This window comes from Gymnodraco acuticeps, unplaced genomic scaffold (genome assembly GCF_902827175.1).
Source record: "Gymnodraco acuticeps unplaced genomic scaffold, fGymAcu1.1, whole genome shotgun sequence".
NCBI classification, from domain to species: Eukaryota; Metazoa; Chordata; class Actinopteri; order Perciformes; family Bathydraconidae; genus Gymnodraco; species Gymnodraco acuticeps.
Window position 1 is genome coordinate 3,872,201 of NW_022990295.1, and position 21,708 is coordinate 3,893,908.

Here is a 21,708-nt window from a genome sequence, read left to right on the forward strand (position 1 = left end):
ATTGGCTCTTTCGTCTCACTGTAGATTTTCTGGTGGATAGTTGTTTAGCATTCCTGACAAATCTGGCATTAAAGTAGCTATTAAAGCTCAAATAGCCAACTATTAAAAATGTATTGCAGCCTTTAATACATTTGTATGATTTAATAAACCTGTTTAAAGAAAAACCATGTGATGCCTGGCTTGTGCCTAGAAACAAATCCCATACTGCACTCTAATTCAACAGATGACGATAATGTAATCACCTGCCTGGGTCATGAGGTCGCATGCAGTGTCCTGAACAACTCTAAATGCTGATTAATTCGAACATCAATAGGTCGTTCTCCTCTCATATATCACAAGGAGCCATAAGAGGCACAGTATCACATCGGGCACGACCCTCATATACCGTGGCCACTGTAGTATTGACAGGTCTGTTGCTGTTTAATTCACACTCTGTATTACATTTGTCCGGTACACTTGATTTATGATGTAAAGATGGGGGGATGTTTGTGTCTTGTGCCGTCTTCCCCGATGAATAGACTTCCTCTGTGGCTCACCAGACGCATACCTTGGCTTCTTTTCTGAAAATCTGTCATATTGACACAACAGTGCATCACTGTTTACATCACAGCGTACCATTTCTGATGCTGCTCAGCCAATATCAAATGGTTTTAGTTTAAGCATGATAGTGAATGACGATTATTTTAGCCTGCATAAAAACCAAACCAGCCTTTTAAGAGAGAGTTGGATCAAAAATAGCATCGAGTGGTATTGTGTAATGTGTTCTTCTCTGTTTTGTATAGCGCAACAACAGAGCTCTCAAATCGATACACCTCCCTCACATGTTGCTGAGAAGGACGCATGGGGTGATTGGTCTTATTTCCACTTCATAGTTCGTCACATGTGACTGTGTGAAGTGGTTTCAGTGAGAGACGCAGCGACTGAACTGTGGCACACTGGGAAATGAATGCTTCTCTTTCCACAAGGAGCAGATCCCTCCCTCTGATCACACACTGGACGATTCACTCAGGTGATTAAAGTGCCTCCACTCCGTGATCTGATTAAAAGTTCATTATTATTCCTACCTCCTCATATCAATCAATAAATGAAGGTTTTTCACTATTACTTTTTTCCTAATAGTCTGAAGTGCACCACAGTTAATTTAAATCCCCATGGCTTTAGATATGATGTAAGAGGTTTGGAAAAAACTTAACATTTATTTGAATATATATCATCCATTCTGGCTCGGAGAAAATAAAATATTATACGTACAGAATAATGTAGTCATGAATTAAAGTACAGTAAAGTAAATCTTTCATAAAACAGAGCATTATTTTCTAAAGATGTTTATTTGTATCTTGTGATATAGTTATACCTATCATACATACTGTACCTTTTTTAATAAAAATTATCTAATTACACTAAAAGTTAATCAAGGCCCAAATGAAGTATGCCTGCCTCTTATGTATAACCAAATACACAATACATTTACATGGTTATATGCACATACCTGAGCATAACTCAATAATGCAGGTTCTTACTTGGAATCCAGGTTTGTTCCACAAAAATAAAACACAGCCTATGTTAAAATGCAGTATTGATTTCTAGACCAGTGAATGGCAGTGATTTCAAGCGCTGTATCGCCTGTGGGGAATATTTATGTCCTGCAAAACCACATTTCTGGCTCCTGTGTCCTATTCATTTAACAACATATTATATACCAGTGTTGTCCACGCATACGGGCAGGTTAGTGGCTTCTGAAGCTTTCCGAGGTAAAGTAGACACACATTGATTTAAGGCATACAGATGGCCTAAACAAAAACAGAAAAACGCATAGTTAGTGCTGAAGGGGGAAACAGTGTTCACTGGTCTCATCTTTTCTCAGTCATTAGAAGAAGATGTCAGTTAATAGGTGCAGTTTAGCATCCATAAGAGGCTCTGCAAAATGAGTTTAATGTGTGTGTTATCCGACCTGCGGCACCGATTCTGTAAAACACTCCTTGTAGGGTCAGTGTATGTGTGTCAGGGGGGTGTGGTGGCCGGGACGAGGCCCGATCAGTCCCCTCTTTGGCCGGCTGTGGTTGTCGCGGATGTTGGAGGAACATCTGCAGCCGCCTGATCAGTCTCGCTTTTGTCAATTGCCTCCTTATCCTCCTCACCCCCAGCCTCCCTGGTGCTTGACGGGATGAAGTGGCTCGCTCCGGGTTGATCCGTCTGTCCCCCCAATGTGTCCGATCTCTCCTCGCGTGTGTGACCGTGGGAAGATGCGTACAGTCCTTCCTCCGGCTGCGAGTGCGCAATCGCCGCCCCGGACACGGCCACACTCTCGGCTCTCTCGTCCCACTGAAAGCCCCGTCTGTACCGGGTCTGGTTTAGCAGTCCATTATTCTGTGTGGAGTTCCACTCTGACACATTGTGGCTGCTGGAGATGTTAGTTGAGATGTTCGCGGTGGGGGTGACCTCGCCGGGCACCCCTGGCTTCCCCACAGATGAGGATGAGCTGGTCGGTTTCCAGATCAGGCTGTAGTAAATCGCCAGGATAATGGCTGCTAATGACACGGACAATACATATGCAAAAACAGTGGCTAGTCTCACCCACTTCTTATTAGTCTTAGCAGCCATCTTAGCCTTTTTGTCCCCCGTATAAGTAGCAGGTTTGCCCCTCTCCATATTGGGCATGAAGTCCCGCTCTCTCATATTGCCCCTGTTTTTTCCTCGTTGCTCCACCACCCCCTCCGTCTTGAAGGTTTCTTGTTATCCACAATCCAAGAGAAGAGAGAAAGCTGCGGGCTGAGCAGAAAGATGCCGGACCTCTTTTAACCGTGTAGTAGCCTGTTCTGCAGCTTAAATTGATTTCCTGTAATTCCTTTGATCTCAAATGCAATGCCCCTGATACCCGGTACTGCGTTTCATAATGGACATCCAGCATCCACAGGCTGATGCGCGTTTCAGCATCCGACAGCGGCGGGACAAATGTCTACCCTGTGCGACATGTCCAAGACACAGCTGGCTGCATAGGCCCACGGCAGATACGCAGCATAAGATTTGATTTATTAAAAACGATTAAGTGAGATCACACGGTACACAACTGTCTGTCTTATCCTGCAAATGAAGTGGCATGGCTCAGCTAAAAATACAGGAGAGGGGGCGGGCGGTGGCTCTTAAAGAAGCAGCAGCTGTGCATCAGCGAGAAGAAAGCATGAAAGAAAAAACACACACACACACACACACACGTTATGTTCACATCAGGACGCTTGTGCAACACATGGAGAGCAGGATGTTGTGGGGGGGATCAAGGGGGTCGCTGCAGTGTGTTTACCTTAAAGTGTGCGCACCCAAGTGGAATGGATGTGTACAATTGTGCCCATGAAGTGGTGATTCATTTAATTTAATCCGATATTAATTAATATTTCAATGCTTTTGGATACAGCCACATAAATAATACTTTATATCAGACCTATTAGATTTTGTAATCACTTTGGACCTGATCCTATCCTGGTTCACTTAACCTCATTTCAGCACAATGGACAGAGCCCAGTGTTTGTCATTGCGCATGTCCTCTGGGAAGCTGGTGCGGTGAAACAGGTTAAGCACAGGGGCAATAGCATTAGTGGAGTATTAATTTACCAAATTAATAATGTTATATATAGTCTAATGTTTGAACTCCATTGGTTATCATTATAACTCGCACTTAAAGTAGGCTACTTTGGTCTAGATCAATTTCTACTTGGCAACATGTCATCTTATAAATACAATTATTTCAAGTGAATTTGACTCTCTTTTATATCACTGCATCTAACAAACAACTGTTATTTTGTTTCCAGTGTCACAAAAACTGATATGACAAACACAGTGGACGGCCACAAAAAAAGAACATGTATTTGCTGTCACGAAACTAGACTCTGCAGACATTCCTGCTGCTATAAGTCTAGCTGTCAGCTCATATGGGATATGTGACACTAATTCAAGTGTTTATAGGAAGGCTGCTTGTTTTGATTATCATTGTTAGGGAATAATTCTCCTAGACTCCTAGATATCTAACCTTTTTGCCCTTTGACGTGTATGACCAATTCTGACGTCTATTATACTCCCTTAAGGAAATGGGCTGATTCAGCCATTTGTTGTTGTTCCCATTTCTATGACTGGGCAACTCTAGGTCACAGATGGTTTATTGTTTTGGGTACACTGACTGGAACACTTCCTTCTCGGTGTTTGTGGACTCCAAGGTGTGAAATCTTCGAGGCCATAAGTGCCAGGCACTCGCGTGAGGCAGTCACAATTTCTACAGGCTCGCACTACCTGTTAGCATCTGGCATCTGTTAGCATCTAGGCTACACAGAAGTTTCCCCCACAATCATGTTTTAAGATATGGAGATTTGGAGCAGGGTGATATGCTCTACCGTATGGTTGCAACATAAATGGTGACACAATTACACTAGAAATGGAGGAACCAGTATGTATATACAGTCTAAGGGCAGGCTTTTCTTCACATAAATTCTGCAAACATAACCTGTTTTGACCTTTTATTTAATTGTTTGCTCAATGTAAATAAATGGCTGCTGTGGGAAGCCCCAGCTTTATAGTATGACAGCAAATCACCTGGATTTTATTTACGTGTCAGCTTATTATTTTATCAAATCATACCACCACCAGCTGTACAGGGTCATAATGCAGTGTCATTTATAGCTGGAGGCAGGACTCTGCCTGCTGTTTCAACAAAGGATTCCCGGTCATTTGGATATCATTCAAATAAACCTCAAGACGGTCCAATATCTAATGCAAATGTTCAGACCGCCAGGGACTGAGGGAGTGTCATTTGATAAAACAAAGCAGACTCAGTTTTTGTCATTCTGTTAAAAAAAAGGCTGATATGCTGACAGCAAATGGCAACTTAAAGTGACTGTGGAAGTGTGAAAATCACTTATTAAAGGGTAGGTTCACCCTAACTACACCAAAAACATTTTCTCACTTATCCCCAGTGGTGCCTACCCCTACCCATGCTTTTTATTGATATGTCTGCCAGGTTTTAAGACATGTGTGAGAAATCTGCTTCCACCTCAATACAACGGAGGCATCTCTTTCCATAAAACGTCTCGGTTACTCAAGCCACAGTATAAATGGTAAATGGTAAATGGACTGTACTTATATAGCGCTTTATCCAGTCTTTAAGACCCCTCAAAGCGCTTTACATACTACATGTCATTCACCCATTCACACCCATTCATACAGAGCAGTGTACCTATACTCTATGACCTAACATTCACATACCGTTGGCCATGCCATCGGGAGCAACTCAGGGTTAAGTACACTGAACAAAAATATAAATGCAACACTTTTGTTTTTGCTCCCATTTTTCATGAGATGAACTCAAAGATCTAAAACATTTTCTATATACACAAAATAACCATTTCTCTCAAATATTGTTCACAAATCTGAAAAAAATCTGTGATAGTGAGCACTTCTCCTTTGCCGAGATAATCCTATCCCACCTCACAGGTGTGGCATATCAAGATGCTGATTAGACAGCATGATTATTGCACAGGTGTGCCTTAGGCTGGCCACAATAAAAGGCCACTCTGAAACGTGCAGTTTTGCTTTATTGGGGGGGGGGGTCTGGGGGGGTCCGAAAACCAGTCAGTATCTGGTGTGACCACCATTTGCCTCACGCAGTGCAACACATCTCCTTCGCATAGAGTTCATCAGGTTGTTGATTGTGGCCTGTGGAATGTTGGTCCACTCCTCTTCAATGGCTGTGCGAAGTTGCTGGATATTGGCAGGAACTGGAACACGCTGTCGTATACGTCGATCCAGAGCATCCCAAACATGCTCAATGGGTGACATGTCCGGTGAGTATGCTGGCCATGCAAGAACTGGGATGTTTTCAGCCTCCAGGAATTGTGTACAGATCCTTGCAACATGGGGCCGTGCATTATCATGCTGCAACATGAGGTGATGGTCGTGGATGAATGGCACAACAATGGGCCTCAGGATCTCGTCACGGTATCTCTGTGCATTCACAATGCCATCAATAAAATGCACCTGTGTTCGTCGTCCATAACATACGCCTGCCCATACCATAACCCCACCACCACCATGGGCCACTCGATTCACAACATTGACATCAGAAAACCGCTCACCCACACGACGCCACACACGCTGTCTGCCATCTGCCCTGAACAGTGAAAACCGGGATTCATCCGTGAAGAGAACACCTCTCCAACGTGCCAGATGCCATCGAATGTGAGCATTTGCCCACTCAAGTCGGTTACGACGACGAACCGTAGTCAGGTCGAGACCCCGATGAGGGCGACGAGCATGCAGATGAGCTTCCCTGAGACGGTTTCTGACAGTTTGTGCAGAAATTATTTGGTTATGCAAACCGATTGTTGCAGCAGCTGTCCGAGTGGCTGGTCTCAGACGATCTTGGAGGTGAACATGCTGGATGTGGAGGTCCTGGGCTGGTGTGGTTACACGTGGTCTGCGGTTGTGAGTCCGGTTGGATGTACTGCCAAATTCTCTGAAACGCCTTTGGAGACGGCTTATGGTAGAGAAATGAACATTCAATTCACGGGCAACATCTCTGGTGGACATTCCTGCTGTCAGCATGCCAATTGCACGCTCCCTCAAAACTTGCGACATCTGTGGCATTGTGCTGTGTGATAAAACTGAACATTTCAGAGTGGCCTTTTATTGTGGCCAGCCTAAGGCACACCTGTGCAATAATCATGCTGTCTAATCAGCATCTTGATATGCCACACCTGTGAGGTGGGATGGATTATCTCGGCAAAGGAGAAGTGCTCACAGATTTTTTCAGATTTGTGAACAATATTTGAGAGAAATGGTTATTTTGTGTATATAGAAAATGTTTTAGATCTTTGAGTTCATCTCATGAAAAATGGGAGCAAAAACAAAAGTGTTGCATTTATATTTTTGTTCAGTGTATCTTGCCTAAGGATACATCGACATGTTGACTGCCTGGGCTGGGAAGTTGTTGTGGCGATTTAGCACTCACAACAGGAAATAATGAAACGGAGAGGAATCAATAAAACACAAACACAGATATAGCTGATCAGTAATTATTATTTAGTTGTTGCAACAAACCAAACAATAATGGGAAATACATCACCTGCTGCCACAGCAGCCAATCGCGGAAATGCCCCCCAACAGTAGCAACAATCATACAGCATATATAGCCACTGCAATGAACATACACACATTTTCCCTAAGCATGTTCAATGCACACACATTTTATCATGCAGCCTACCACACAAATGTCACATGTTTTTCTCTCTGAAAGCTATACTTGTATATGTTAAAAAGTCATCATCTCATGACATACTTAGGAGTAGTTAACTAACAAAGGTTAACTGTTTTTATAACCTGAGGCCTTCTCTGAACTTTTTCTGAACTTGGTATCAGCTCAATAACACGCATTATATAGCTTACCATGAAATGATGCCTTACCACTTTATAAATGGCTATTTTATCATTTCATCATAACTCTAATAATAACTATGTTTACACATGGCTATAAGCAACACATGCAAAAATACATTCTCCTCCCTTGCTAAAGGGAAAAATAGAAATATCAAACAAAATACATACAATGAGATGGTTTCTTTTTGTAATTCAGGTGAATTTACTGTTTATGATTAGCTTTTTTTCAAATACTGTCAACAGATACTGCTCAATCTATAGGGTTTGACATTCGGCACTTTCACCTTTAGTTGGGTTACGTATTTTTTGCAAACCTAATTTGCAATGCATATTTCTCAGGGTGTGCCCCGGGTGCTCTCGGAGGCTGTGCACTAAACTCCACTATAGTTTATCTTTTGAATGCCGACGGAGGGATAAGCTAGTCAATGGTTAAGACCATGGTGGATCAGTTGTAGCATTGAGCTGTCATAAGACTCACAGTAGAACGACAAAATGAATAAGAAAAGACACTTTCTGGAGCATCCAGAGGTCAAAGACTACTTGGTGAAAGGAGAGAGATTCACCAAGTGGTCTGAGGTGAGTTAAAATTTCAAAAAAATCTTAAAATCTTTGCTGTATAATTTGATACCAGCTAAAAGTATCATGCTAATATGTACCTTTTTATTTTTCATTACCTATTGAGTGATGTGAGTTTAATTTAAATCCTACAATAACTTTATACACTGATTATGAAAATTGGTTAGTCCTACATCAAATTAATAAATGTCCAAAATGTTGGAACGCTAATGGCCTTGCCTCCATCCAGGACTCCATAAAGACCTTTCCTGTCACCATGAAGATGGATCCGAAAGGTTTTTATGTCTACTGGGTCAACCAAAGCAAGGTAATCAATATCCAGGGTCTACAAAAAAGAACAAAAATGCCCTTGCACAAAATGTCAAAGTGTTGACTCCAATTCCGTGGCTAATATAAATGAATTTTTGTGTATCATGCAAACCCAACCTGACAGATTAAAACACGTGATCAATAGAGGTGGTCATGTTTCAAATAATCCACATCTGTGTAATGTGTATTTGATTGCGTCTGCCAAAGCTGTGAGATAGCCAAGAGCTGCAATCAGGTCCAAGCTTCTTGTGGAGATTATTGATCGGTGCTGATGTGGGCTCACCATTCTGCAACTGCACTTTGATGAAGAGGAAAGCTTCATCTCTCTCCTTGACTCTATCATTCCTGTCTTTCTTTCTGTCTCTCTCTCATTTAGGCCACGTCTGGTTTCTACCACATTACTAAACCAGTGAAGCCAATTAAATAAATGTCTCCTGTGTGCCTGTTTGGGCCCAATTGTGTTCTGTTGTTGACTTAAAAGCATTTGTTGGAAATGTGTATGAAAAGGCAGTAACGTATACGTAATGTTTTGACAATGCAGTCTTAATATTCTCCGCACAAACAAAGCCAATCCCATATTTGTTGCATTTTGACAAAACATGAGTTGTATCTGAATCCATATTTGGACTTGTGCCTACATGTTGAATGAAAATACTTCTTCTTCTTGTTTCTAGGAGACGACGTTCCTGGATGTTGCTACTGTCAGAGATACCAGAACAGGAAAATATGCAAAACTTCCCAAAGTGAGTGCATTATTATTTTTTAATGTAATATCTCTGCTGTGGGCCTTATGTAAGAATCTGTTCAGGCATGTAAATGGTGTCAAGCCCTTAATTTGCCCATTAGTATTAATGGCATATTTGCATTGCAAAAACAGCAATGGACTTCGGTGCCCATGCTTCCCCCCTTCTACAGAAACACACACACATATACAAACAAATAAAGACACACACACACACACACACACACACACACACACACACACACACACACACACACACACACACACACACACACACACACACACACACACACACACACACACACACACACAGAGTGATGATCTGAGATTTCTCTGAGGGGGGGTTTTCTTTTTTGGAAATCTAACAGCTGTATTATTTGTTCCGCTCCTCGCTGGTCTCCACAGAGAGTAGCATCACGCAGCCATCGTCATCCCTCGCTGAGGGTTCAGAGGTGACATTTGTAAAGTGTTCCCCTCAGGGAAGAGCGCACACAGAACACTGCATCATTCCATTCAGGTTGCTATTGAAAGCACATATTTCCCCCCGGGGCCCCTGAGCAGATTTTTTGGGGACAGCGGCTGCAGCACTGACGTTAGCTCTGAACTTCTGAAAGTACCAAAGAAGTGTTTGATTGTAAAGTTGCAGAAACAGGAAGGTAGCACCTACAGTAATGCTCTGGTGTTCTTCCTCCTGTTTGTGTTGTACATGAGTGTGTGTCTCTTTGTGTCGTGTGCATATGTTTGCATGTCTTGGCCAGCAAATTTGCCTGCAAACAAACTACCAGAGAACAAAGGCTGCAGACACGATTTTACTTCTTAAAGCAAACAGGGCGAACACATGAGGAATAACCAGCTCAAAGTATTTATCACCCACATTATGACCCTTTTGCATATCAATTGCTCATGAAATGTATGTCATGCCTCCATGAAGTAAAATCCGAGAAGATTATGAATGAATTGAAGTGAATGGAGGTTGCGTTCATCACAGGAAAACGTATTAACAAAATCTTATACAACTCATGCTGTATAATCCAAATGTATTTCCAAACACATACATTTCACTATAACATTTACACACTCATATTGTCCAAGTGTATAAAATAGGAGGATGTTAAACATGGCCACCATTTACTTCAATTCTTCAAGAGTATTCTCCCTACACCATGGCATGTGAAATAAAAAAGTGTTCTTAAAACCTTAACAAGGTAAGCAATTGATATGCAAATAATTGTTTGTGGGCGTTGTGTTTCTTTAGGGATTTCACTATGTATTTTGAGCCAATGTGATGTATTGGTAATGATCTTCTCTGTTGTTTGCCTTTCAAAGCACAGCAAGGTTCGCAATGTGTTCAACATGGACTTCCCCGACAGCAACCACCTCGCCAAAACTCTGACCCTGGTCTCTGGTCCTGACACGGTGAATCTGACCTATCATAACTTCTTTGCATCTAAGGAGAAGGTGACACAGGTAATAAGCCATCCTCCAGCTGTTCACAATTCTCTCTTTCTCTGATTGTTCAAACACAGCTACAGGCCATTACTTGTTACACATTGAGCCTTTACTTCCTCCAAATACGGCGCCTTCTGTCTCCCCTTAAGTCTTTATTGGACTTTATGACTCCAATGACCGGATTTCCTCAACTGTAATGAAATAACAATTGTGATTTGTTTAAATGCATCATGCATCTCTCTCATTTCCTGTGTTGTTATTATATTAATGCCCTCTAGTGGTGATATGTTTGTCCATTTAAAAATCATTTATAATGAAATTTCAAGCACATTTCATCTTGATATCGGATGTAATATGCCTGTTTGTATTTGTAATTAAATGCACATCAGAACTGGGCAAATGAGATACTTGCGATAGCCTACAACGCTGCAAGAAACAATTCCTGCAGACTAGTCTTCCTGGAGAAAATGTAAGTGAACTTCACAACAGTTCTGCGTATATAATTTACTGCGAACACAGCATCAATTCATTTCACCATGTATGACAATCATGTGTTAATGGTATGTCTGTGCTGGATCTTAGATACGTCCGCATTTCCCTTCACACCAACAAGGATGGCAAGATCCCAGTGAAAAAGTAGGTTACAGTTCGACAGACAGAAGTAGTTTGTACTGTAGATTTCCTACTCAATGTTTCACTGTGGTTTTTTCAGTGTATACAAGATGTTCCCTGCAGATAAGAAGAGGGTGGAAAGTGCCTTAGCAGCAGCGCACCTCCCTAAGGGAAAGGTTAGAAAATGTTGACATTCTTGTGGGTTGGCTCTGAAGTTTTACTGCACTTTTTGTCACTTCTCCTGATAATGCCTTGTGTTTGTTGTGGATTTTGACTGTTATTTATGTGACAAACTCAGGCTTCTGCATTAGTATTGAAAGTGTGGTTTAGATATTTTGATGAAGAAATTACCATCTTTTGAAATGATGTAGGTAACATGCTTTTTTTATTTCAGTATGACAGCATGAAGCCTGACGTCTTTACTGAGACTGCCTTCAGGGCCTTTCTGACAAACCTCTGCCCTCGGCCTGAGATCTATGAGATCTTCACTTGTTAGTGAGTCAACCTCTTCCTTGCTTCGCTGATTATCTGCTGATATTGCTGAATAATCCTCTATTTATCATCATATATCCAAACGTTTTTATTAATACACACCTACTGTAGCTCAAATAATACATATTAATCTTATAATTAGTTAAAAAAGATTTGAGACTTTCGCAAGTTTTCAACAAAACAAATTACTACATTTTGTCATGATTGTCTTTATCATCATCATTTAGCTTTTTTTTGTAAAGCCTTTTGGGTTGCATCTAAATAATCCTATTCGAAAAGGCTCAGTTAGTTATGAAGCCAGATTCTTGCTTTTCTACATATGCTAATTTGACAGCATAAAACAAAAATAACGGCTTATGTTAAAATGACATGCAGCACTCATGTGATTGTTACACCTTCACTGTGCCCCGCAGCTCCAACAAACCCATCATGACGAAGGAGAACTTCACCAAGTTCCTCAACGAGAAGCAGAGGGACTCCCGGCTCAACGATGAGCTGTATCCACGTCTGAGACCGGACCAGGTCAAGGTTCTGATGGACAAATACGAACCCGTCGCCACTAATTCAAACAGAAGTGAGATTGATTGATGGTATTTTTGATGCATGCAGGCTTGATGAAGCATTTGTAATTTTGTTTTGAATCCTTGAATGCATCTCTCTTGTTTATCTGCAGGTCTGATTACCCCCGAGGGTCTCCTATTCTTCCTGATGGGGCCAGAGACAACTGTCGTCATGCAGGACAAGTTGGCCAAGAATCAGGACATGACCCAACCCATACCGCACTACTTCGTCAAGTCCTCCCACAACACGTACCTCACAGGTCAAATACACCACTTTTGTTCAAGCTAAACACAAATGTGCACCTGAGGATTATTTAGGAGATGTTTCCTAAGACTTCCTGTCCGTCCCCCTGCAGCCGGTCAGTTCTCTGGCGTCTCCTCTCCAGAGATGTACCGTCAGTGTCTGCTGTCCGGCTGCCGCTGTCTGGAGCTGGACTGCTGGAAGGGTAAACCTCCAGATGAAGAGCCCATCATTACTCACGGTTTCACCATGACAACTGAGATCCTCTTCAAGGTGATGACTCATCATTTTGGGGCATCTCCAGTGGGGTCTTTTACAATTAATTCTAATATTTGACATATTGGCAATTATTTGTCTCCCTTTCAAACATTAGTTTAAACTTTATTTGTATAGCACATTTCATGCAAAGTTGCAGGCCAAAGTGCTTAACAAGGAGAAGATGAAAATAAACAAAAACAATCAAAAGCAATTATATGAGAAAAATAAATACAACTTTTTTCCGCAAAAAAAAAGCCTTACAAATTATACTGATAAAACAGGAAAGAAAAAGCCAGATAAAAAACATATGCCATGATAATAACAAGAAGCCTTACCAGATTTATTGTGGGACTAAATGTATGTTTCTTTTTGAACTACCGAAGCCTAGATCTTCTTTTCATTGCATAAACTTAAAGAAATGCAATAAACAAATAATTATTATGACTATAAATGTTTATCATAGACTCGAGTTAAAATTCATCGTTCCATATAGACAACCCTTGCTCTTTAAGTACAAATCATGGAATATTGCCATTTGTATCATAAACAAATTATTTTTAAATAACATTGTATATTTTATGGAAAACTTTGATGTACATTGGAGCAGTGTCTACTTTTGAAACAGAAAATGAAGAACTGTAGACTTTTTCAGGGCAGAAAGCTTTTTGTGTGAGCCCTCCCCACTTCCACTGAGTATTTCCTTTCTGCTATCTATCATACATCTTGGAACTTTTCTTGTAAATGGCCAACTCCCAGTTTCCTGTGAGCACAATTTGCATTACTCAATATTACATCTCCGTGTAAACACTCACCAGAAGCATGTCGGGACCTAAGTGCAGCAATGTGTCATGGATATCATAAAAGCCTTTAAATTATCCTTATATTCATGCACATGAAAGAGCAATATAGTTTGAAGGCACACACACACACACACACACACACACACACACACACACACACACACACACACACACACACACACACACACACACACACACACACACACACACACACACACACACACACACACACACACACACAGGCCGTCCTGTCATCCTCTTACTCTCAACACTTCCATTTAAGGGCAGTCGGAGCTCGACATTCCCAGGGGCCGGGACACAACACCTCAGTTTAGTTTACCGTCAGCCTGTAGATGTGAAGGTTTGGAGCTGACTTTAGGGCCTCTTCACAGAAGCGGACGCTCTGCAGTCTGTCATGTCTTCTCTCTTCATGTTTGGGAAGAATAGTCATCATGAGCTCAGTCTGCTTGTCTCATGCTTTTTTGCTTTTTTCATGATTTGTACCATTCTATAAATGCCGTTTGCTGCTATGCTTTAGCTTATTTTTGTACGTTTTTTAAAGCTCTTTCCCAGTGTGACTTTAATCATGTTCTAATTGAAATACAATTCAAGTTACATGCATTATAAATATCTCTTTAATGGCAGGATGTGATTGAGGCCATCGCTGAAAGTGCCTTCAAGACCTCACCGTATCCCATAATCCTCTCATTCGAGAACCACGTCGACTCGTAAGACCTGAGTTTTTCTATGAATTCATGCCCTTTAATGTTATTAACTCGATGTAATAGTATCATAATGCCATTATCCCAAATGGAATATTGATGGTGCATATTGAGGATGTACTTGAGCTTTTAGTTCTGGCAGTAGAACAGCAGATCTCACCAAGTGTTGTTACTTTGTTCCAGGGTGAAACAGCAGGAGACGATGGCAGACTATTGCAAAACCATATTTGGTGATGCCCTGCTTACAGATCCGCTGGACAAATACCCCGTGAGTGCACTGCTGACACAGACCTCTGTCAAAATAATACAGCTAGATAACGTTTATAAATATAGAGGGGTTTGTTAAACAGAAGAGTTTGGTGATACATTAGATAAAGTGTTATTCCGGTACACTGAGTGTTTTTGTCATGAAGGCAATAAAGTTCAAGTTTCATGTTTTTCTTCTTTCTTGACTCTGCTAGACATGAGACATCAGGCTCCTGTACTCATCCAGCTGATTTATTTTTAACAGCTTGTTCACCTCCTCTAATCTGTGTGTGTGTGTACATGTGTGTACATGTGTGTACATGTGTGTCTTCCTCACAGTCAAAGAAAGGACATTTTTCACAATTTCAAATCAAATCAGGGCCGTAGCCTGGATTTAAGAAATGCTGAATTCATGACTCAAACTCCCACCAACCCAAGCTCCCTAACAAAACATTTAAATACCCCGAGTTATTGTACAAGATAATCCGTTATTGTGATTTTAATGTTTTTCTGCCTAAAAACAGTTTGATAAGTTTAAAGAAAAGTTGATGTTCTTCATTCGGCACCCTCTTCAAGTAGGCTTTTGAGTGTACGAGATAATAAATCCACTTGTTTGTGTTTAATTGTACAATTTTAATGCCTTCCCTGGTCATGAAATAAATAGTTTTTCTCCAAAGAGTGAGAGGAGAATATCGATGTAAGGTCTTTTTCCTGCACACACCCAAACACAGTACCCTGAACCAGCATTTTACCTGCCTTCTTTCTGTTTGTCCGCACTATGCAGCTGATGCCAGGCCAACAGATCCCCAGCCCCTCTGAGCTCATGGGTAAAGTCCTCATCAAGAACAAGAAGGGAAGTCATGAAAAGCCGACGCAGGCTAAGAAACCCAGCACAACAGCTACTGACCAAACCGCAGCTATACCCACCCAGGACCCAAACACCACCTCCCAGGATCCCACCAACGCAGCACCCACCACCCAGGAGAACCAAGGTTGACCTCAAGCCAAATCAGATAGCCCTAAAAAAAAGGCCTGTTTGGTTTTACTCACTGACATTGTGTTTATATGTTTCACCAGAGGGGGACGCAGCTGTGGAGGATGCAGAGGAGCAAGAAGAGACAGAGGAACAGGATGAGGAGAAAATGAAGACATCAGATGAGGTACAGTGTGGTTGCAATGATAGTTTCTACATCTTCCATTAAAAGAAGCTCATAATGACTTTCTGTCCATCCCCCACAGGGCACAGCTGGACAGGAAGTCACAGCATATGAGGCGATGTCATCCATCGTCAACTACATCCAGCCCACCAAATTCATCTCCTTTGACAATGCCAGAAGTATGTCTGTCTTTGGTCTATAAATCTCATCCAAAATAGATTTGACAACACATACTTCACACATCAAAATCAGAGTTATGTAATTATTTTCTCCCTTGGCAGAGAAAAACAAGAGTTACGTCATCTCATCTTTTGTCGAGACCAGAGGGGAGGCGATGATTTCCAAGACTAGTACCGAATTTGTCGAGTATCCTTTAGAGTGCTGTAGATGCTCTAAATTATGACAACCTGTGTTTAAAAATGCTGAATTATATTCAAATGAACACAAATGTTGACCAAATATGTTATCCTGGTACAAATACACAGACATAAAACTTCCTGAACCATCTTTCCCAGATACAACAAGAGGCAGATGAGCAGGATTTACCCCAAAGGAACGAGAATGGACTCATCCAATTACAGCCCGCAGCCTTTTTGGAATGTAGGCTGCCAGATGGTGGCGCTCAACTACCAGACAATGGGTAGAAATGCACACTTTTGCAATGAAAACCACCTAAAATGACATAAATGTGTTGCCCTACATGAGGGGACTTAACCATTCACAGTCTCTTTAATCCCCACTTCAGTCTGACATGTAAAACAAATGTTTGTTGTATTTATTTTGAACCTGAGCTTCTGTTTTCCACCACAGCAGGTCAGTGTTGCACCTCTTTGTGCTGCACTAGCCTCAGATCTGCTTTGCATCCCGAATGCTCTCTGCTCCTCTTTGCACTGATGAGAGAGGGCATGAATTGGCTGTTGTGTTTGTGTCTTACTTTCAGATTTCCCAATGCAGCTGAACATGGCTCTGTTTGAATTCAACGGCAGAACGGGCTACCTGCTCAAGCACGATGTTCTTCGTCGCAGTGACAAGAAGTTTGACCCTTTCTGTGACAGAATTGACACGGTTGTGGCGAGCACACTAACCATAAAGGCAGGTTCACAGTACTCACTTTTACAATCCCTGTGCTGTGAATGGCATACAGATCTTAAAGGTCTCCTATTATACTCTTTTTCATATTACAGTTCTCAGATATATATATAAAACATGTCTCTGAAGTGTTTGGCTCGAAATACCAAACAGATCATGCATTGCAGCATCCCATAATCCCCTTTGTTTCAGCCCTGTTTCAAAAGTGCTGATTCTCTGTCTGTTACTTTAGATGAAAATAAGGAGCCCCTCCCCACGCCCCTCTGAGAGATATTTGGTTTAAAAGAACACAATGGTGCTCTCGGAGGAGATTCAGGTGATAAGGTGGGAGCCAAAAAATCGTTATGACATCATAAAGTGGACAAAATCTGATCATCATCAAAAAGTGAGCGAATCTTTGTTCCTGAAACGTTCAGAATCTCTTTACACAGAGGGGACACATGTTTATGTATAAAAGACATGAAAAAGGGGATTTTGCATAATAGGTGACCTTTAATATCTGTGTAAACTATCTGCTACTAAAACAAATTCAACATTTTCACACATTTATGCTGCATCATTTATGGTGCCGTGTTGCATGGAAACTGGTGCAATGTGTGCATAGCTCTGAGCTGTTATTGCACTTCTAAATGGAGCTCTAAATGAGCCTTAATAGCCTTGGGAAGCCTGCGTCTGTTTCTGTATTTCTGTGTAGATGAACAGTCTGTAATAATACAAGCTTCCTGCTGAAGCTGATATATGGTTCCTGGTATTCAGCAGACTCCGCATGGGTGAAAAAGCTGTGCTATATTTATACCCACAGTGTCCTGAACACGGGTTCACACAACAGGACACATCCACATATATTATTACATGTCTTTCATCAAATAAGGTATTAAACTCACCTGCCTCACTAGATCTACTCGGGCCAGTTTCTGTCTGACAAGAGCGTGAAAACGGGAGTGGAGGTGGAGGTGATCGGGCTGCCCGGAGACCCCAAGAAGAAATATCGCACCAAGTGGACCACCACACCCAACGCCATCAACCCAGTGTGGAATGAGGAGCCTTTTGTTTTTGAGAAGGTGTGTCAAGCATTTTAAAATATGCACCTAACGATGTGCTTTAATGTGTTTATCTAAGCTCAGCTATTATACCATAAAGAAGACAAGGTCACTCTCTGAAATAAATCATTCAATAAAGTTGCGTGATCATCTTTTTGGCAATACACAACATTTTGGATCATCCGGCCATTCATCATTACGCACAGATGATACAAGCTCTTCCTAAGGAGCCTTTAGTCAACAACTCAATGCAATGTGACTTCAACCAGCAGGAAATCACATTGAACCTCAAAGTCAGTCATTGCTATACAATGAAACACCTGTCAGACATTGAGAATGATCATTAAACACATCTTAATGTACACCAATGATAGAAACAGCAAAATATTCAAACGGGATCAAAAGGAAGGGATCTGTACATCTTAAAAGAGACACCCGTTTGTATTCAAGTCACATGTAATATCCAACGAAATATAGATTTGAAAACATTTTGGTAAATATATCCTAGCATTGACGTAGAAACAGCAAAATTGTAAACGTTTTGTTTTTGGATGTAAGGAATAGTTTATGTTCTGGAGGATATACCATTGACAGAAAAGGGATCGAGCTATTCCCGTGTGAAAAACAGTAGGACAAATATTCATAGATAAAGAAAACACTATGCTATTTCCTTTAGATTAGAAGATTACTCGCTCTGTTGTTGAGCCACTATTTTTTTTTAATTCAAATACAATTTACATCCTCAGTTTTCTGTCCATGTTCACAGATATGTCATGATATATCATATTGGACTGTCTAATATTGTGAGGTCATTGATTAATCTTTTTAATTATCGACAAGTTTGATTTGTAGTATTTATTGCATTACAGAATGGTATTTATATTACATGGGCATTAGCACAGGTATGATTTTGTATCTTCCTCAGCCATTACGTCCCTGTGTTTTTTCTGCTGTTGGTTTTAATATATGTGTTGTTGTTATTCGGGGGACGGGTGGCGCAGTGGTCTGTGCATCTGATCATCAGATCAAGGGGGGTGCTGGGGAACTCCAGTTCGAAACCTGCTCCTGCCGCCACTGCGTCAGGCCGTTGTGTCCTTGGGCAAGACACTTCACCTGAACTTGCTCCTGTGGGTATTGTCCACAGTGACCATTGCATGTATAAAAAATATGTGTAATGTGTATTTGTAAAGCGCTTTGAGCATCTGGAAAATTGCTATAATAAATGTAAGGAATTATTATTATTATTATGCACAGATCCTTCTCCCAGAAATGGCCTCTCTAAGAATGGTGGTCCACGAGGAGAACGGTAAATTCTTGGGACACAGGATCATCCCACTGGATGCCATCCAATCAGGTGAGAGAAACTGAGAATAGAAAAACCTCACTTCGTGCTCCCTCTGATCTATATAAGTTAATACTCAAATGAGTCATATGAGCCCTCAGAACACGTTTAGACAGCTTCTGGAACAGAGGAGCTGCGGTTTTTTTCTTGTTGTATAAGTTCACAGAGGTTTGTTTTATGACCTGCAGGTTTCCATCACATCTGCCTGCGCAGTGAGAGCAACATGCCGCTCACTCTGCCTGCTCTCTTTGTGTACATTGAGGTCAAAGACTACATCCCTGCTGCCTTCGCAGGTGCTTGGCCTTTTGCTTTGGGCATCTGCAAAAGAAAATCCTACGCTGCTGTTGAATACATGTTGTTAGTGACAAGACTTATTTAGTTTGGTTGTGTGAAGCTTCATAGCATTTAGGTAGTTTTGGTTTAAATGTAAATTATTGACACATCTTATCTTACCTCAGATTTCACAGACGCCTTGTTTAACCCAACAAAGGGAACAGAGAAGACAACTAAGACCCCTAAGGAGGTAATGAAAAAATGAGCTAATGGAAACTTTAATTGAACCATCATTTAGTGAAATATACCTATCAGTAATGTCCCCAGTTCTCCCTTAAATCATTAACATTAATACTCTTCTTGGAAGATGACCAGCCTTGTTACATTTTGATATTCCTGACATTTTCTCGCCCATGCAGTCTTCTTCCACCTTCATTTCTCCCTATGAAATGCCTCTTGCGGTCCAAACCCCCACAGATAAAGCTAAGGAAAATGAGACCCCCGCTGCAGGTAATAACGCTTGTGATTGTGACGCAGCTCAGAGTTTATTTATAAAAACTATACTAAGCTTTAAAAATGATTTCATAGTTGGTCTTCAGTGCTTAATTAAGGAGCTGTACTTGAACGCTTTCCAGAAAAGGCAACGCCCGAACCAACCCCTGCAGTTGAAGCCAATGACGAATCATCTCAGTCCCCCCCGGAGGCAAAGACAGAAGAGGTTGCTAAAGAAGAAGCTGAGATCAAGTCAGAAACTCCACAACCCGAAGCAGAACCTCTTCAAACTCCTGAGACCCCTCCTGCTGAAGCTGCAGCCCCGGACGCGGTGATCCTTCCTGAAGCCGCTCCTTCCCCTGAGGAGGAAGCAGTTCCAGAGCCAGAGGCCTGCCCTGAAACCACAGAGGTGAACGACTCCAGTACGAACCCTGAGCCCGCTTCAGACGATAAACCAGCCACAGAATCATCCACAGAATCAGCCACAGAATCAGCCAGTGTTGCTGTCGAGCCTGTGGCCTTGCCCTCTCCAGCCAGTGCATCCCTGGAGTCTGCCGGGTCAGGTGACTCATCTCTGCCCCCGACATGCAGTGAAGGTAACACCAAAGTGCTTAATCGACTGCACTCACCGTAGTTTCCATTGTATCAGTGCACTGTAGATACAGATCCATTAGAGCAGGGGTGTCCTGAGGGCCACATGCAGAAAAATATACGAAGGGCTGGGCCGCTCACTAGAGGTGAGGTATATTGCCTCATAAGTTAAGATATGCGTTAGCAAAATCAATCAAATAAATGATGCTTGATACTTGAAAATGCTTTAACAAACACAACAGCCTACATTTCATTTCATTTTTATTTGTCCCGCTCGTGGTACGCAAAACTCAATGTACAATAATTGCCAACAAAACATGTCTCTACAAACACACCATTGAGCGAAAAGGAGCAGGGAGAAGAAAAAAATCTTATATGACCTGCCCCTTTCTAAAAAATAAATAAATAGAAATAGATGGTCTGCCCTTCATAATCATTTTTTTTTACATCACAGCTTACATCAGGGTTTCATTTATTTTGTTGGCAGCTCATTGTTTAAAACAGAAGCTTCAGATACTTATGAAAAGGAAATATGAAGGGCAGATGTCAAGCTTGTTATGTATTTAAGTTATTGGGCTTTTTTTACCAACTAAGATTTGTTTGAAATGTTTTCAACTTAAATTGACTGAATTTATTTGAAAAGTGGGCTTATTAACACATGAATATGGTGTTATATATGTTTGTGTTACATATATATTTAAGAAGTACTATATATTACAAGCACAAGTTTCATTTGTGGGCCATATTTCATTATATATTTGGACACCCCTGCATTAGAGGAAGTATTTAGACGTTTTTTGTTTGATAAATCTATTACAAAAATGCATATCCTGCCGACAGTAGAAGGAGGATTATCACAACAGAGCCCTGTTTGTTTATAATGCAGAGCCGTCGACTGTGACTACTGAAGAACTGACACAACACAAGAACTATCTGAAGGTCGTCAAGCGGCAGGAGAAAGACTTGAAAGACGCAGAAAAGAAATATCAGAAGAAAGGAGATGAACTGATTCAGAAATACTCTGACTCCTTCAAGGCCATCAAGAAGAAGGCCTCAGTGAAGAAGAACGAGTAAGGGGATTCATTCTTTACTGAAATAATGTGTGAGGTAAAAGGTTTGCAAAGAAGATTATATAGAGTTGGTTTACGGAGGGTAATCTTGAAATGATTTCTGAATACTTTGATCCATGTGTTCAATTGTGGATGTTTACCGAAGACTGTTCTGTTTCTCACAAAGTAGCCGGGCCTTCAACAGCATATTAACAGACTGACCTACTAATTAAGTTGTTGTTGTTTTGGTCA

General features: G+C 41.3%; 2 protein-coding genes across 5 annotated transcripts in view; one reads left to right on the top strand and one right to left on the bottom strand.

Annotated features, from left to right (window-relative positions):
* The window catches only part of plcb2 (phospholipase C, beta 2), a 32,245-nt gene that overhangs the window by 1,962 nt on the left and 8,575 nt on the right, over positions 1-21,708 (top strand). For 2 of the 4 annotated variants that reach the window (XM_034222111.1, XM_034222112.1), the window contains exons 3-27: positions 8,222-8,299; positions 8,976-9,044; positions 10,370-10,510; positions 10,882-10,961; positions 11,075-11,128; positions 11,205-11,280; positions 11,499-11,599; positions 12,010-12,170; positions 12,270-12,416; positions 12,513-12,670; positions 14,101-14,183; positions 14,361-14,445; positions 15,208-15,415; positions 15,501-15,583; positions 15,663-15,759; positions 15,862-15,946; positions 16,096-16,220; positions 16,521-16,672; positions 17,566-17,730; positions 18,964-19,063; positions 19,240-19,344; positions 19,510-19,574; positions 19,744-19,834; positions 19,960-20,412; positions 21,294-21,477. In XM_034222111.1, the coding sequence (XP_034078002.1) occupies positions 8,249-8,299; positions 8,976-9,044; positions 10,370-10,510; positions 10,882-10,961; positions 11,075-11,128; positions 11,205-11,280; positions 11,499-11,599; positions 12,010-12,170; positions 12,270-12,416; positions 12,513-12,670; positions 14,101-14,183; positions 14,361-14,445; positions 15,208-15,415; positions 15,501-15,583; positions 15,663-15,759; positions 15,862-15,946; positions 16,096-16,220; positions 16,521-16,672; positions 17,566-17,730; positions 18,964-19,063; positions 19,240-19,344; positions 19,510-19,574; positions 19,744-19,834; positions 19,960-20,412; positions 21,294-21,477 (3,119 nt within the window). In that variant the 5' untranslated portion in view covers positions 8,222-8,248. The remainder of the gene's footprint in view (positions 1-8,221; positions 8,300-8,975; positions 9,045-10,369; positions 10,511-10,881; positions 10,962-11,074; positions 11,129-11,204; positions 11,281-11,498; positions 11,600-12,009; positions 12,171-12,269; positions 12,417-12,512; positions 12,671-14,100; positions 14,184-14,360; positions 14,446-15,207; positions 15,416-15,500; positions 15,584-15,662; positions 15,760-15,861; positions 15,947-16,095; positions 16,221-16,520; positions 16,673-17,565; positions 17,731-18,963; positions 19,064-19,239; positions 19,345-19,509; positions 19,575-19,743; positions 19,835-19,959; positions 20,413-21,293; positions 21,478-21,708) is intronic. The other 2 variants (XM_034222113.1, XM_034222114.1) reach the window with 2 other exon arrangements.
* Positions 1,310-3,135, bottom strand: LOC117549939. The gene has a single exon (XM_034222115.1). It carries the CDS (start codon positions 2,674-2,676, stop codon positions 2,035-2,037), a length of 642 nt encoding a protein of 213 aa, XP_034078006.1. The 5' UTR covers positions 2,677-3,135; the 3' UTR covers positions 1,310-2,034.

Bases quoted from the DNA above. Each gene is read 5' to 3' on its own strand.
- LOC117549939 (XM_034222115.1), bottom strand. From the start codon at position 2,676: ATGAGAGAGCGGGACTTCATGCCCAATATGGAGAGGGGCAAACCTGCT.